Below are 15,119 nucleotides of genomic sequence, written 5' to 3' on the forward strand. Positions count from 1 at the left end.
AATTCCTGCGTTGTGTTAGTCTGCCCTGGGTAGGCGTTCCATGGGCGTTTCATGGGCATTCCTATGCAACTCTCACGGTTTTATTTACGTATTCCCAGTTTTACAAGAACGTGTAAACCTGGGAATGCGCCAAAATCTTGCACCTTCCCAGGGTAGGTGTAATAAGGAGAAATTTCTCTGTTTCTCCTCATTTTTCCTCTTTCTATGTGTGCTGCACTCTGCAGCACATATAGAAAGAGGAATATGCCTCCCAGGATTGTTGTTGTGCAGGACGGTGCCCCTTCCAGCAAAAAAACAATCCAGTATGTAACACTGCACCCTTGCACCATAGTGGAGAGATGCCTGTTTTGGTGTTAGGCTGCCAAAAGGGGGCCAGCACAAGAAAGGACAGGAATACGCCATATCCCTGCCCTTTCCCAGTCCAAATGTGCAGCACAGCAAGGTGACTTACTGTGCTGCGTGACTTCCTCATAAATGAGGCCCTTAGTGAGGGAATAAGTAGCCATTCCAAAATCAGTTTTAAAGGCAAAGAACACTTTCTTGAACTCTAACAAATCCAAGACTATGATATGCAGTCTCTAAGTGATTGAATAGGATCGGCAAGCTGCACTCTGAGAAAGAGAACAGGCAGCCTGGTTCCAAGGCTAAATTAACCCACCACCTCCCGCCTCCCCACCACCATCGTTTCCAAACAAATACCTTAAATAGTTCAATGGAATTTAATAGAAGGACCCCATTATTTAAAAGAGCCTGTATCTGGTCTCCGGTCCCCTTCCCAAACCACTGTCTGAGGTACCTGTTGCCTCTTTCACCGGAAGTCCCGCTCTCCTCCCCCAGTCCGAGAGCAGGTTACACGCTACAGCGGCTCTCAGAAGCACGTGTCAGCGCAGGATACATTTCCCTTTCAATGCAGGTTGAGGGACTGAAGGGGACATGTTGACAGGAGAGATGCCTGCTGGGGACTCAAGAGCACCACCTGTGTTTCTGAACCCCCATCTTGTCTGCTGACCAAGGGCAGGTGTCATAGCAATGCCTGCCAGAAGGGCAGCTTTCAAAGTCCAGATTCCCCTGCTCTAATATCAGAGCAGTTTAAATACACATTTTCTTTCAAATCCGTCTTTGCAATGATAACTTATATTAGAAACCATGCATAATTTACCCTTTGTTTACCATGAGGCAAAATCATTGACACGGTTCAAAACATTAATAACTTTTACAGGTTAGCAGGAATGAAACTAATGTAAACATGGGGGCATTTTCTACAAGGATTACTTCTCTAACATACTACCATATATATTATATATGTATGTATGTGTATATATATTGTTGCTTAATTCATACATTTAAAGAAGTGATTAGCATGGCTAAGAATCATCAAAGAGCATACAGTTGACCTAAATAATGTAAGTAATGTCTGTGGGAAAACTAACAGCGGAAAAAACAAACAGCTCCTTTGGCTATTATAAGTTATGCAGAACAGAATAAACACGCGTTTTTAATGCGTACATTTTTTTCGGGGTTTTCCTCTATCGGTTTTACTGGGAGTGAGAGAACCAATCAAAGCCCATGTTGTGTTGGCTGAGGCAGCAGCCAAACATCATTGGACGGTTTTCTTCATAACAGGAGAGAGAATATAATGCTCCCTCCTGCTAGAAGAGAGCTTCCCCCTTCTCTACCCTATTCAGTGGTGGCCGCCACAAACAAAGGGTGGTGAGGCTGGTGGGGGAAGCGCGGGGTGGGGGTAATAGCGTGCGGGGGGTGTGTTAATAATAAATAAAAACGGACCTGACACTGCTGCCTACCTCCTGCTGGCCTCTTTCTGGTCCCAGCAGCCCCTGGGACAGACTCCCATTCATCCAATAACTGTGCTGCAGAGCAGCGCCAGACTGGCCTGAGCGGGCAAGGAAGACACTCCGCACAGATCGTGGAATCTGTGGGGTTTCTCCAGCCCAGCTGTGGAATGCAGCCAGGCTGGTGAAACCTAAGTGTGCATGTGTGTTTTGGTTGGCATGAGGCGGCCGGCCAAACACATATGCGTTCTTAGGGAGTGCACAAGCCCTCCTCCTCTCTCCTCCCATGCCCTACCCCTCCATGCACAAGCTGGCTCAGAGCCGTCAAACGAAAAATAAAACGATGCTAGAGTTTAGTTTTTTGTTTGCTGGCTCTGCGCCGGGGGTTGGGCGAAGCTCCTCCGCCACTGCGGAGGAGCCACCACTGCCCATATTGCCCCTAACCACTCCCTCACCCAACACCACACCCACAGGCTGCTCATGCATTTCCCACCTTCTCCGAGAAGGTGAGGAAAATATGCAAACAAAACAAAACACGCATGGATAAGGGTATTTTATCTGTTTTACGACCGGAAACATCAGTCCGTGGTATTTCCAATTCCATTGTTACTTAATTGTAATTCTATGGTTCTGCAGCACTTTTACCCGGTGGTAAAGGTACCATTGGATGCTATTTTTTTGCTATCTTTTTTTACTGCACCCCCTCTACTGTGAAACTGAGAATCATAACCTAGGTTTCTTATTTCAGCACAGTGTTTTAGTGTAGTGCAGTTTACGCCATTTCTATGGCCTCTAGGTCACTTGGTGCTATTTGAGTTGTGATTCAGGTGGGCCCCTCCATGCTAAGAATCATTTCAAGGTCTTGTTTCCGTTTCATGGATTGGTATTGTTATTGGGTTCCTGGGAGTCTTCTTGTTTTTCATGGTTTTGAAGTTGTGGTTGTCATTACGTCCCTGTGATTTGTTTCCCGGAGCTAATTCGATTTTTCCCAGCAGAAAAATAGAGAGCACGGTCTAGCCTTCTGTCTGCCAATCATTGTGGGTGTGTTGTGGAATATAAGTATTTGTGTTTTGATCGACATGTTTACTTATGCTACAAATAGGCACTCGTTTCTTACTAGTAGAAATATATGTATCCCTTGTTATCTGTACTATTTCTAATTTAACATTCCAAGCCTCCTTGTGAGGCCGAAGGGAGTAAAAAGGCAGTTTTGATTCCACACGTGAAAAAAATGGAAAATAATGAAAATATTGAACTTTATTTAACGGTATTCTTGCTCGCCACGTGGTATCTTGGAAGGGGTACGTCTGATTACAAGCACCCATCAATAAACTAGATTTTGTTCTTTTTGTCAAAAAGTTCTCATAGGCAGTTCTCAATCTAACCACTGGGTGGCAGGACAATACAAGAATGTGAATGTATAGAAAATCCCAAGCCTTCAAACTATAATCTCATGTAAAATATCAGCCGCAAAAATACTCTAGTGAGAATATTGCACAATTTACAGTACCTGCTGATGTCAAGCAAATGGCACCAGTGTGCTAAGGTGGCGCCCGCGCTCACAAAGGCCTGTGCCCTGGCTGCCATGATCCTTGCCAATAAGGTTTGCCAGTGCAGTACGATGTTAATGGACTGCAAGGGAGTACTGAGGCTTCACTCTCATAAATTATAACCTCTCCCTACCAGTTCTGTTCCATTCTGGTTCCATCTCCTACTTTGCCAATAATTGACAACGAGGCCACAAAGAGGGAATAGTTGTCCTTGACCGGTGTTTTACTGGCATGCCTAGTTTTTTTTATGTCATAGCCAATAAAGAATTTTAAAAAATCCCCTTCGTATTATGAACTTTAAATATCAAATGCATGAAAAAATCAGTTCAAAAGTATTTTAGAGTTGTCTAAGCTATTCTGAATTGTTAATAAAATAAAGAGAGTCAGAATTGTCCTATTAAATTAATCAATCAATCAATTAGTAGATTTGCTGAGCACTACTTGTGACCCGTGAGGGTATCCAGACACTGGCAGGATCCAGTTGATTAGCCAAATAGCCAGGTCTTCAGAGACTTTCTAAACTTTGAAAGAGATGGGGAGGTCCATAGATAAAAGGGTAGTTTGTTCCATGTCTTTGCTGCTAGGTAGGAGAAGGAGCGACCTCTGCATCTGCTACGTTGGATGCGGGGCGAGGGTTTAAGAAATAGATGTGGAGTGGAGGTGTCTGGTGGGCTGAAAGAACTTCAGGCGGTGGTTCAAGCAGGCGGGTCCGCAGTTTTGTAGGGCCTTATAGGCATCGGTCTGGGGCTTGAACTGGCATCTTTTCTGTCCAGGAAGCCATTGGAGTTCCCTAAGGTAGGGGTTGATGTGGGTTTGTCAAGGGAGATCCAAGATGATTCTGTCTGCAGCGTCTCTGTGACCTGCATTTGTCAGAGGAGGTTGCTGCAATCCCTGCATGGAGAGCACTGCTGTAGCCCAGTCGACTGGAGATGAGGGCCTGGGTAATGGTGGGTCTTGGCCTTTGGGGAAGACATTTGAAAATCTTATGAAGCATGCAGAGGACGAAGAAGCAGGAGGAGGAGACAGAGTTGACCTGAGTCGATGCGTTCCATGGGGAGCTTTTGTTTCCAACAATTAGTACCTCTGTCTTGTCTGTGTTGAGCTTTAGGCAGTTGTCCTTCATCCAGTTGGCAGCATCTGTCATGCAGTTGTGGAAGTTGGCAGTCGCAGCCAGCATGGATCACGGGTGGGGTTGGCGGGTGCAGGGAGTTGCGGGGGGAGGGGTCATGCGGGAGGTCACATTTGTAGAGGGAAGGGAGAAAAAATAATCACTTACCTTGCCGCCGCTGGGTCCCATCCCTGCTCATGGTCTCCTGCTTCTGGAACAGGAACAGGAAGCAGGCAGCCAGGCTCCCTCCCCTAAGCCAATCGCCAATGCTGCAATGCAGTGTTGTGATTGGTCTGAGCGCTGTGACATGGCACTCGGGAAGGGGCTGGATGGGTAGGCATGTTCTCCATGCAGGCTGTAATGCAGCCTGCATGGGGAAGGGGAAAGTGTGCATGACTGGTGTTGGTGGACCGAGAGGGCCAAGCAAACAGTCATTGCGCTCTTAGGAGTGGGCAAACCACTCCTCCACTGCCCTGCTCGCAGAGCAGCCCCGCCCACTCGCAAAGCAGCACAAAACGCATAAAATGATAATAACTTAAAGTTATTATCATTTTATATATTTGCTTCTCACACTGCTTGAAAGCAGTGGGGTGACGCTCCCCCGCAATAGCAGAGGAACCGCTCCTGAAAGTTGGTCTTGGTGTGCTGGTGGTGACTTTTGAGTGTCATTGGCATAGGATATGATGGTGAGCCTACAGATTTTGTCAATGCTTGTCAGAGGTGTCATAAAAGTGTTAAAGGGTGTAAGACTGAGCAAGGATCCTTTGGGTACTCCACAGATGACTTCCTTGGGTTCAGAGGTGACGTGGAGAAGGTGGATCTTTTGTGTTCTTTGCTCCATGTATGCCTATGTTGTGCAGCCTTGTGATGGTTGTGTGGTGGGAGACTGTATTGAAGACTGTCAAGAGGCCTTGGAGGATCAGAGCTGCAGTCTCGGTCGAGTAGGGCTCGGATGTCATCAGTAGCCACAATGAGGGCTGTCTCAGTGCTGTGGTTGCTGCGGAATCCGGATTGGAAGGAGTCAAGGGGGAGTTTCAATTCCATTTCTATTAAGTTAGAATAGAGGCGAATGTACATGAATATTTATTTAGGGACCAGCTAGCTCCAATATATGGGAAAGCTATCAACCCTTATAGTAAAGAAGGGAAGGATTGGATTGAATTGGCTGTGAAATGCTGGGAGGGAGATGGTCGGGCCAGCTATTTCTATTGTCTGCCTTTCATCATATTGTCATTTTGGCAAAGCTCCTTCAATCCATCTGAAAATGGTGCTGAGAGTGTAAAGAATTGTTAGAATTATCAAAACAATTGAGGTGGTATAGGGCTGTTACGGAAGGGTCTCTTCACACTATGGCTAGAATATTCTATGAGACCTTTTGAGAATTGCAGGTAAAAGCTAGGGGAATACCATAGGCCCCTGCAGCACTGGGGGTACTCTAACCCTTCAGAGGCCCTCATCCCTTCCGAGGGGCCCCATTCAGCCCAAGCTCAATGAATATCAGTGAGATATGGAAGACTGAGGTACCCCTCATCAGATTCTGCAGGGAGGTGGGCATCATTATGTGTTATGCCCCTAGTAAGAGCCTTGGCTTTTAGCCAGTTTGAAAATTGTGCTGTAAAATACACGATTTATGCCCTTTCTTGAAAAATTTCCAAGAGTGAGAAAACTCTCAGCATTTTCAAAGATCACCAGCTGTCTATGTGTGGAGTACTGTCTGCCAAGGAGCCTCTAAGCTAACTCCTGCATACGCTGATGTATTAATTGGCATAAATCTGACTGGACTGCATAAATAAGTGAATAAGTCGTACATTCTAACTCTCAACAAAACATAATCAAAGACAAGCTGACTTGCTGTATTTTATTTCATTTTTGTTTTTTAGCCATTAAGTTTTGAGAGAAAGAAAACCTACACTTTAAAAGTCGAAGGCGCCAACGCACATCTGGAGGTGCGCTTCCTGAACCTTGGCCCATTTCGAGATCAGACCACTGTGCACATAACCGTTGAGGATGTGGATGAGCCTCCAGTGTTTGAGTCCAGCCTTTATTTTGTAGAAGTGCCTGAAGATGTGGAAATTGGGACCACTGTACAGATAGTGTCTGCCAAGGACCCTGATGTGACCAACAACTCTATAAGGTGTGTCACTGTTTGTCATAATCTACCAATGTGTAGTGTTCATGTGTTGTACAGAATACACAGGTTTACTATGGTTGCTGTTTTTGGAGCATTTGAGAATTAGGGGTTGATCAAGTGCAGATCAAGGGCCTCATTTACAATGAGACTGCGCCACTGTAGAGTCACTTTTTACGATGCTCCGGTGGCGCAGCGGTCTGCACCATATTTACCAAGGAGTACTAAGCCACTTTGCATGACTTAATGCAGCCATATACATATTGTTCCCTTTAACACAGTTTTCTGCACAAAAAGGAGCGTAGAGTGGGTGTTGCTGTGGACGTTCCCAGCAACAGTTTCAAAGAATTGTGTAGTGCATTCCTAACTCGTGATTCTTAGTCAATCATTAACAAATTTCTACTCTGTGTGCTACACTGAAAAGTATGCTGTCTCACAGACGCAACTAAATATAACAGCATATTCAAATAATCAAACTTGAACTCAGTGTGCACAATAACCAATCAATATATATCAAACTCAAAATGTCTTCAGAATCATCATACTTCTGCAGATAATTTTTTATTTATATTTTATGCATATTTCCTCTCAAAGTTAATTTGCATTCATTAACATTCAAAATACTGCATTCAATACTGCACAAACAGACTTGAATACATATTTACAAAATTCCCCAAAGTAAATGATAAAACGATGTTAATCTTCATGCCCAATGCATTTTGGGACTAAGTCCCTTCTTCAGGGGAAAATCTGTAAAAGAAGTTAAATTTGTACAAGGGTTGATCTATGTCATTGTCATCAATATTATATTATTACAAATTTAAGGAAAACAAAAATTCTATACATTCCGAACCTCAGTGTTGTTGTTCTCCTTTCACATGTGTTTCTCTCAACCCTCTAGAGTAGTGAGAAGAAAGGCCCAAAGCCATAACTCATGAATACTCTGCAACGTTGCACAAATGTAGAGGTGTGTAAGGTGCAAATACTTCACATAAACGAGAAAGAAAAACCAGCACTTGAATGAAAGTAGCCTCAACCGTGCCCTGATAACTATGCACAAGAACCCCCTGTTCGAGGTAACTTAAAATGTGTCCATCACCAGAAATCAAGTACACCAAGACATATAGGGGCACATGCATCAATGAAAATACCGATTGCAAACAGACAGATTCGCAGAATCTGCCCCTTTGCGACTGATATTTTTGCATTTGGGATGCATCAACTTAAATTCGCAACTTAAGTAATCGTAAAATTAGCGATTACTTAAATTGTGAATGCATTTAGGGAATCGCAAATTGCTATTCCCTAAATGCATTTAATATTCTATACTTTGCACTATTCTGACTTTGTCAGTTAATAGGATGTTTGAAGAAAGACTGGAGGTATTGAGAGAATAGTCTTTTTTTAATAGGGTCACCTTTAACAGCATCATGTGCAAGCAATAAACCTTTCCATGATTGAGGCTTGTAAAGAGGTGACGAAACACGTCAGATTGATTTTCGCACTTTACTGCCTTTTGAAAATAAAATATCCACCATCAAAAGTTACAAGAATCAGGCCTAAGAATCTTCCTTTGATGGGGAGAGTATGTTGGATGTAATGTGGGTTCCGTTGCCCGTACGCTAGGTCCCCCCTGTGAGGGTTGGGGGCTTTCTGCAACAGATCATTGTTGATGTATATCTATATTAATATCTATCTAGCTCTGTTTCGACTATATCTCTATCTATATATACATATATATACATATTATCTACTGGCAGTCGCCAGTAGATAGTTATAGTTAGGATCGTGTTCCAATAGGAAATCTGAAAATTCTATTTTGAATAACTTTGGCGCCGGTTGACGAATCCTCGCAAAATTTTCAAAACTAATGGGGCGCTCTGCTCAGCTCCTACCCTGAAAGTCTCGGGGTGATTCGCCAAGCGGGGGCTGAGAAAAAAGGGGGGTCCCAAAACACGTTTTCCCCATGCATTTTCCCATAGGACCTTTAGTCGAAGGTACAGCCCGAACGGCTGAACAGAATTACTTGAAATTTGGCAAAGAGGTAGTCCTCAGGTCAGGGATGTGCCTTTTGCATATATGGTGTCAATCTGTTCAGTAGCTTTTGAGAAAATTGCAGTTAAAAGTACATAAACATCTATATGCGCACACCGTGCGCGCACCGTGTGAACACCGTGCGCGCACCGTGCCGTGCGCAAGCGTAATTCTGATTGGTGGTTAGATGTCAGTCAGCATTCGAATCGGTCGAAATCAGGAAGTGTCGGACGCCATTTTGTGTGTGGCAGTGAAAAACAAAGGTGGAGAACGTGAAAAGAGGGCAGGGTAGAAAGTTCCTGACCCCCTAGCCTTTGTCAGGGGGTCCCTGAAGGACCCCGAAGGGTGAAAAAAACATTTTTTTTTTCTCAAAAAATCGCGGGGTGCGCGCACCGTGAAAAACCCTTAAAAAAAACAAAAAAACATTTTAAACGAGCCATTCCATATTACAGGATACAGTCAATCTATAACTATATACATAGGTAGTTTATTGTAAAATAAATATATAAAAAATATAATAATACATACATAAATTAGCATTTAAAAAACCTTACAAATTCACTTAAAAAACCATAGGTTTCACACATGTTATAGTTAGGAATTAGCATTTTAAAAACCTTGCAAATTCACTGAAAAAACCATAGGTTTCACACACGTTATAGTTAGGAATTAGCATTTAAAAAACCTTGCAAATTCACTGAAAAACCATAGGTTTCACACATGTTATAGTTAGCTGGACATTTCACTCGTAAAAAAACCAATGAAATTCCCCCGTTATAGTTAGTTCAGCTAACTATAACTCGCGCGCCCGCAATCCACTGCTGATGATGTCACATATTATATCACTCATGACATGGTCAGTGACATCACTCATGACATCACTGATGACATCTCAAATGACATCACTGATGACGTCATCCATGTGATAAATTACCACATCTTCTCACACCCTAATATAACCTTTGATACACCGACTCAAAATTTAAGAGTTCCATTCTCAAAACCATACATACTGCAATACCAATAACTACATACCCACTTATTAACTCTTGGGTCTACATACACCTCCACTCATTCACCTGTACAGTCACTCATACTTACAGTCACTCCATACAAAACTATCATATGCATTTATACACCTATATAGACACTCACACACTACCAATCATCCATAGAGGTACTCTCACACCTACTCAGTCATGCAAATAATCACACTCCCATTTACTCACCTATGCGGTTATACACACTCAAGTTCACTTACTCATAAAAATAGTATCATATTCTTACGCTCTTATAGAATCATTGATACAAGCACACACTCATCCATACAGTCACTCTCACAATCACACACTCTCACATCTACCCACTTATATACTCTTACACGCATATATACTGCCTTTCATATATGTAGTTAGTCACAAATGTACCACTGAGATATACATTCAATCCCTAATACACCCATACATACACTCACTCAACCATACAGTCCATCACAGATGCACTCTTAAAACCATGCACCCATAGAATCACCCACTCATACATCTATGCATAGAGTCACACACACCCTACCCACACAAACACTCAGGAACCCATACAGATACTGAGACAAGCAATCAATAACTCATATAGACACTTATATAGGTATTCACAAAACCATGCCGCCACTTATACACCAACATACAGACACATACAAACATTTACACAGTTTAGTCACTAGTCTGCAGTAAGATACATTTAATGACTCACTTATAGAGTCAGTTACGCACCAAAGAAAATCATCCATTTACACACTTGTACACCCACTCATTCTTCAACAGGCCTTTCCCTATATATATTAAACATATTAAAATTGTTCAGAAACACATACTCAATGGATGATGTCATCAGTGATGTCATTTGAGATGTCATCAGTGATGTCATGAGTGATGTCACTGACCATGTCATGAGTGATGTAATATGTGACGTCATCGGCAGTGGATTGCGGGCGCGCGAGTTATAGTTAGCTAAACTAACTATAACGGGGGAATTTTATTGGTTTTTTACGAGTGAAATGTCCAGCTAACTATAACATGTGTGAAACCTATGGTTTTTTCAGTGAATATATATATATATATACATATATATATATATATATATATATATATATATATATATATATATATATATATATATATATATATATATATATATAAGACCCTCTTTCCCCGGATGTTGATTGTATGATGGACCTGCAGCTAAACACTGATCACTTCCCTATCCTTTGATCTCCAGCCTTCCACTTCCATTGCTTTAATGTTGCCGTTATTTACTGTTTTTGTGAGGGTCTGACATCTGCACACTGATTCTTTTATTTTAGGGCACACAATCATATTTCGATCATTAATGTAGCATTCTAATTAGACGACATCCATGTTGGAATAATAAACTGAAAATGGATAAAGCCGTCAGTGCATCACGATAAATGCATAGGCATCCATGCACATTGCAGCCATCTTCAATTGGTGAATTTTATCATTTTTAATTTACCATTCCAACATGGCTGATTGCCATTTTAAAAAGCTAAATTAAAACGATATATTCAAACACAGAAGTGCCAGTGCACAAACAGTATGTAAGTATTCCGCTTTTAAAGGCGGGGCTATTGGCTTTGCTAATGCTTGCTTAAAGAGACATAACTCAAGTGATAGACAACTTTGTGTTGAAAGAAACACACACCTCTTTTGATACCTCTGTGTCCACTAACACTTTTACTGGAAAATGGATATGTTGTCTGTATTGTGATTTCATAGCCTTCTGCATGCACACACCTCTGTGTGTGCTTTCTTAATGAGTAAAGGGCTGCATTGGGAATTAATGATTTTTGAAAGCTGAAGCAAACAGCAAGTACTTTCCACTAGATGTCAACCCCCTCAATACCAAATATGTTTACACTGCAACATATACAGACACCTCACCCACACTCTATCTGTCAACACAATGCTTGTCCCAAAGGCAAACCAAACCACAGGGCATCACCCTGGGATGCGGTCTTTGACGCATCCTTTACCCATTCATCCAGCTTTTCATCTCATTGTATGCCCAGGCACTCGGCAGCCCAGCATTAGTTATAATTAGGGTTCACGGTTTTATGGTATTTATGTTTTTTAACATTACAACTTGTATCCACCATATTTATTTTTTCCCATCTTATCAGCATTTTTCCATATTTCTTTTGTATTTTGAGAATAAATTGTGTGATAAAATGGTATATTTCCACATTTATTTAACTGCTAAACATGCGCCCATACTTTGATGTCTATCGTGTTTTAGCAAAATTTATCAGCCAAATATAGCAAAATACTACTCCCACCGGTAAATATCAGCCTTATACTATAAATATATGTTAACATATTCCTGTATTCAGGGAGATCTCAACCTGCGTTTTTTAACTCCTCATGATGTCTATGTGCTTAGCTGATGTATTGGAATTCACGAAAGACAGCACGGAGAGTCAATTTCAAGAAGCACAATTTTCAGTATTCTTCCACTTTTAAAAATAAATACAGACAGGAAAAATATTGTTTTTTCTCTGTAATCATCTGTAAAAATCAGTAAAAATGGAAAAATGGTAGCCTTAGTTATAATGGGATAACCATGTTCCATAGTGAATGTTTAGTGATCAGAGGAGAGAAACATAAAAAGAGACTATAGTTTCCTATTTACCTTGATAATCAGACAACTGGTCCCACCATCCTGGAACGGCCGTAAGTGTAAAACTCTACCTGCCTACTTAATGAATGAAAGGTTGAAATGAGAATGGAAGTTTTATAAAAACAAGCATTGACATAGCCAATAGGTCTCGCTTTTGGGACCTTATAAGTATATTTACTTTTGCTATAATCGCGGCACGTAAAGCGCGGGTGCCGCGATTATAGCAAAAGTAAAGAAATAGAAAAAACATCTATTTCTTTACTTTTGCTATAATCGCGGCACCTGCGCTTTACGTGCCGCGATTATAGCAAAAGTAAACATACTTATAAGGTCCCAAAAGCGAGACCTGTTGACTATGCCAATGCTTATTTATTTTTGCGCAGGGGAGGGGGCCTGCGAGATTCCCTTGCGGGAGCGTGCGACCGTATGGCGCCACCATATGGCGCCGCGTGCTTCCGCAAGGAAATCGCCAGACGTGCACGCGTTGCCATTGCAAGCAATGCATCGCATGCACGTTTTTGCCCCCAAAGCTGTTCCGATGGCATTAGGTCTCTCTCCTATGCAGCGCATGCGCGCTGCGTAGGCGAGACCTAAAAAAAAGGCAAATGTGAAGACAGCAAAAGAGTTTGGTCGAAAACAAACACAAAATCATTTGCTTGGCTTCATTATGAATCATAACAGTTCTTTACTAAGAAACGCAAGCAAAGACAAAAAAAATAACATGCGTAACACTTCGGCCTATGTCATGGCCTACACATGGCCTGGATTACAGAACTGGAGTAATTATTGCTGGTTCGTAAGTGCCACCCGTCACTGGAGGTGAACATATTGCGATGTCCTCTCTGGCTGGTTGCTGATGTGGGTTCGGAGAAGAGATGGGGGTGTCAAGATTATCTCTGTTTGTAACTCACTCCTGCAAGTAATAAAAAGTATTGCTAAAAATTGTGGCATTTGAAACTCAAAAAAAGTTTAGTTCTGAGCCGGATGTAAAATATTTAGGACCAATAGCCGAATTCCACAACATAGGAACTGGTAATGCGTGGGAGCTAAACAACAAGGGGACGATGCAGGAGTCATTTTTTGGCTTACTCCAGACAGTGTAATGAACATATTTTTATGACTGGTATGGAAACACATTTCACTCTGAGAATATTTTACTGCACATTGGAAAGTACTGCTAAGTGGTATTTACTCTCAATGCAGGTTTGATAGCACTTGGTTCAGTTTTGCCAGCAGGCAGCTGTTGTGTGCCTTGAGTAAAGAACATTATTGATGTTCGTATATTGTTTAATGCATATTTGTAGCTATGTTACAGTCTTTTATTGTGTATTTATGTGTTCTTTTATTACCATAATAGGTCGAATAAAGATGTCTTGAATTGAATTGATAGCACTTTTAGTAATGCCTAATTACAATATCTGTGGAGTTAGTTTCAGCAGAGAGTTAATCTTACCAAAACTCTAATTTACCACTTAATGAATCCTTTTGCTCAATACCCTATATATGCTGGGTACCAAGAACAAGTTATTTTCATTAAAGTGCTATGACCTTTTGTTTGTCGACTGTGTTACCCTAATTCAACATGCTATGTTTTCGCTGCAGGTACTCCATCGATAGAAGCAGTGACCCTGGAAGATTCTTCTATGTCGACATAACAACAGGAGCCCTGATGACCGCGCGGCCACTTGACCGAGAAGACGTCTCTTGGCACAATATTACCATCCTAGCCATGGAGATGAGTGAGTGTGGGATACAGATGCAAATGCTTGAATAAATACCCAGCGACAGATTTACTTGTATTTGATGCAACGCAGAGGAGCAAACAAGCTTAAGCCGCATTGTGTCAATGGGAGAGAACAGAGCAATGGCATATCTATTAAGATATTGCCTTGTTTCTCTCTTCCTCTGCATTGGTGCAGTTTAGGCAGCCTTGTATCATGCAGATTCTCTCGCACCATAGTGCAAGGGTATGTGCTTGATGTCTACCATAGGTTTTGTACGGGAAGAATACCCTTCCTGCACAAAATCTACATAGTTTAAATCTTTTCCATGTTTGCACGTGTGCTGTGTATTACAGCTCACATATAAAGTTGGAAATGTTTTAAGAAAAGAAAACTTTTCTACAACATTATTGCTGCCTCGAGGATGCGTACATATTTAGTGCCAAACCCTGTATACCTTATTTAGTATATAGGGCTTTGCATCAAAAACCATATGTAGTTGAATGGGAACACCCATCTACCACCCATGAGACACCCCCTGGCTAAAAGTAGTACAAAGTAGGGCAAAGCACCACTTTGGGTTCCATTAGGGTGAGGGAGAGATGTGGCGCAGCGGCCAGAGCGGCTGACTCCAGGACCCGGGGCACACAGTTCAATTGCCGGCGGCAGCTCTGCTCAGCACCATGTGACTCTGGGCAATAGCTCACTTATTCTCCCCGACTGCCCCAGCGCCTTGAGACCCTTAGGGGTGATTAGTTTGTGCTTAACAAATACCTGATTTATTTATTTTAGGGCAACTTTTGAGCACAAATCAGGATTTGTGCTGAAAAGTAATCCCAATTCAAGTCTTTGCATCTATTTTGTGTCACTTTTTTGTGACACTGCATCGGCACAAAGGCATGATAAATCTGGCCCCTAGTCTTTTTACATAATACGTACCATCTGATATCAATAGTAGGCCTGGGCTTAGTTTGCGGAATTCTGCTATGAGGAACTTCGCTAAGTGACCAAAAAACTCTGCTGCGCTATGCGTAGTTCCGTAAGCGGTGGAGTGCTTATGGTCATGCATTTTGCATTGATTTACAGTGTCGGATGTTT

At 42.0% G+C, this 15,119-nt stretch overlaps 1 protein-coding gene across 3 annotated transcripts in view; it reads left to right on the plus strand.

Moving 5' to 3' along the window:
- The window catches only part of CDH20 (cadherin 20), a 1,519,872-nt gene that overhangs the window by 1,478,386 nt on the left and 26,367 nt on the right, over positions 1-15,119 (plus strand). For all 3 annotated transcript variants that reach the window (XM_085606877.1, XM_085606876.1, XM_085606878.1), the window contains 2 exons: positions 6,329-6,582; positions 13,903-14,039. In XM_085606877.1, the coding sequence (XP_085463003.1) occupies positions 6,329-6,582; positions 13,903-14,039 (391 nt within the window). The remainder of the gene's footprint in view (positions 1-6,328; positions 6,583-13,902; positions 14,040-15,119) is intronic.

This window comes from Triturus cristatus, chromosome 5_2 (assembly GCF_964204655.1).
Source record: "Triturus cristatus chromosome 5_2, aTriCri1.1, whole genome shotgun sequence".
Lineage (NCBI taxonomy): Eukaryota > Metazoa > Chordata > Amphibia > Caudata > Salamandridae > Triturus > Triturus cristatus.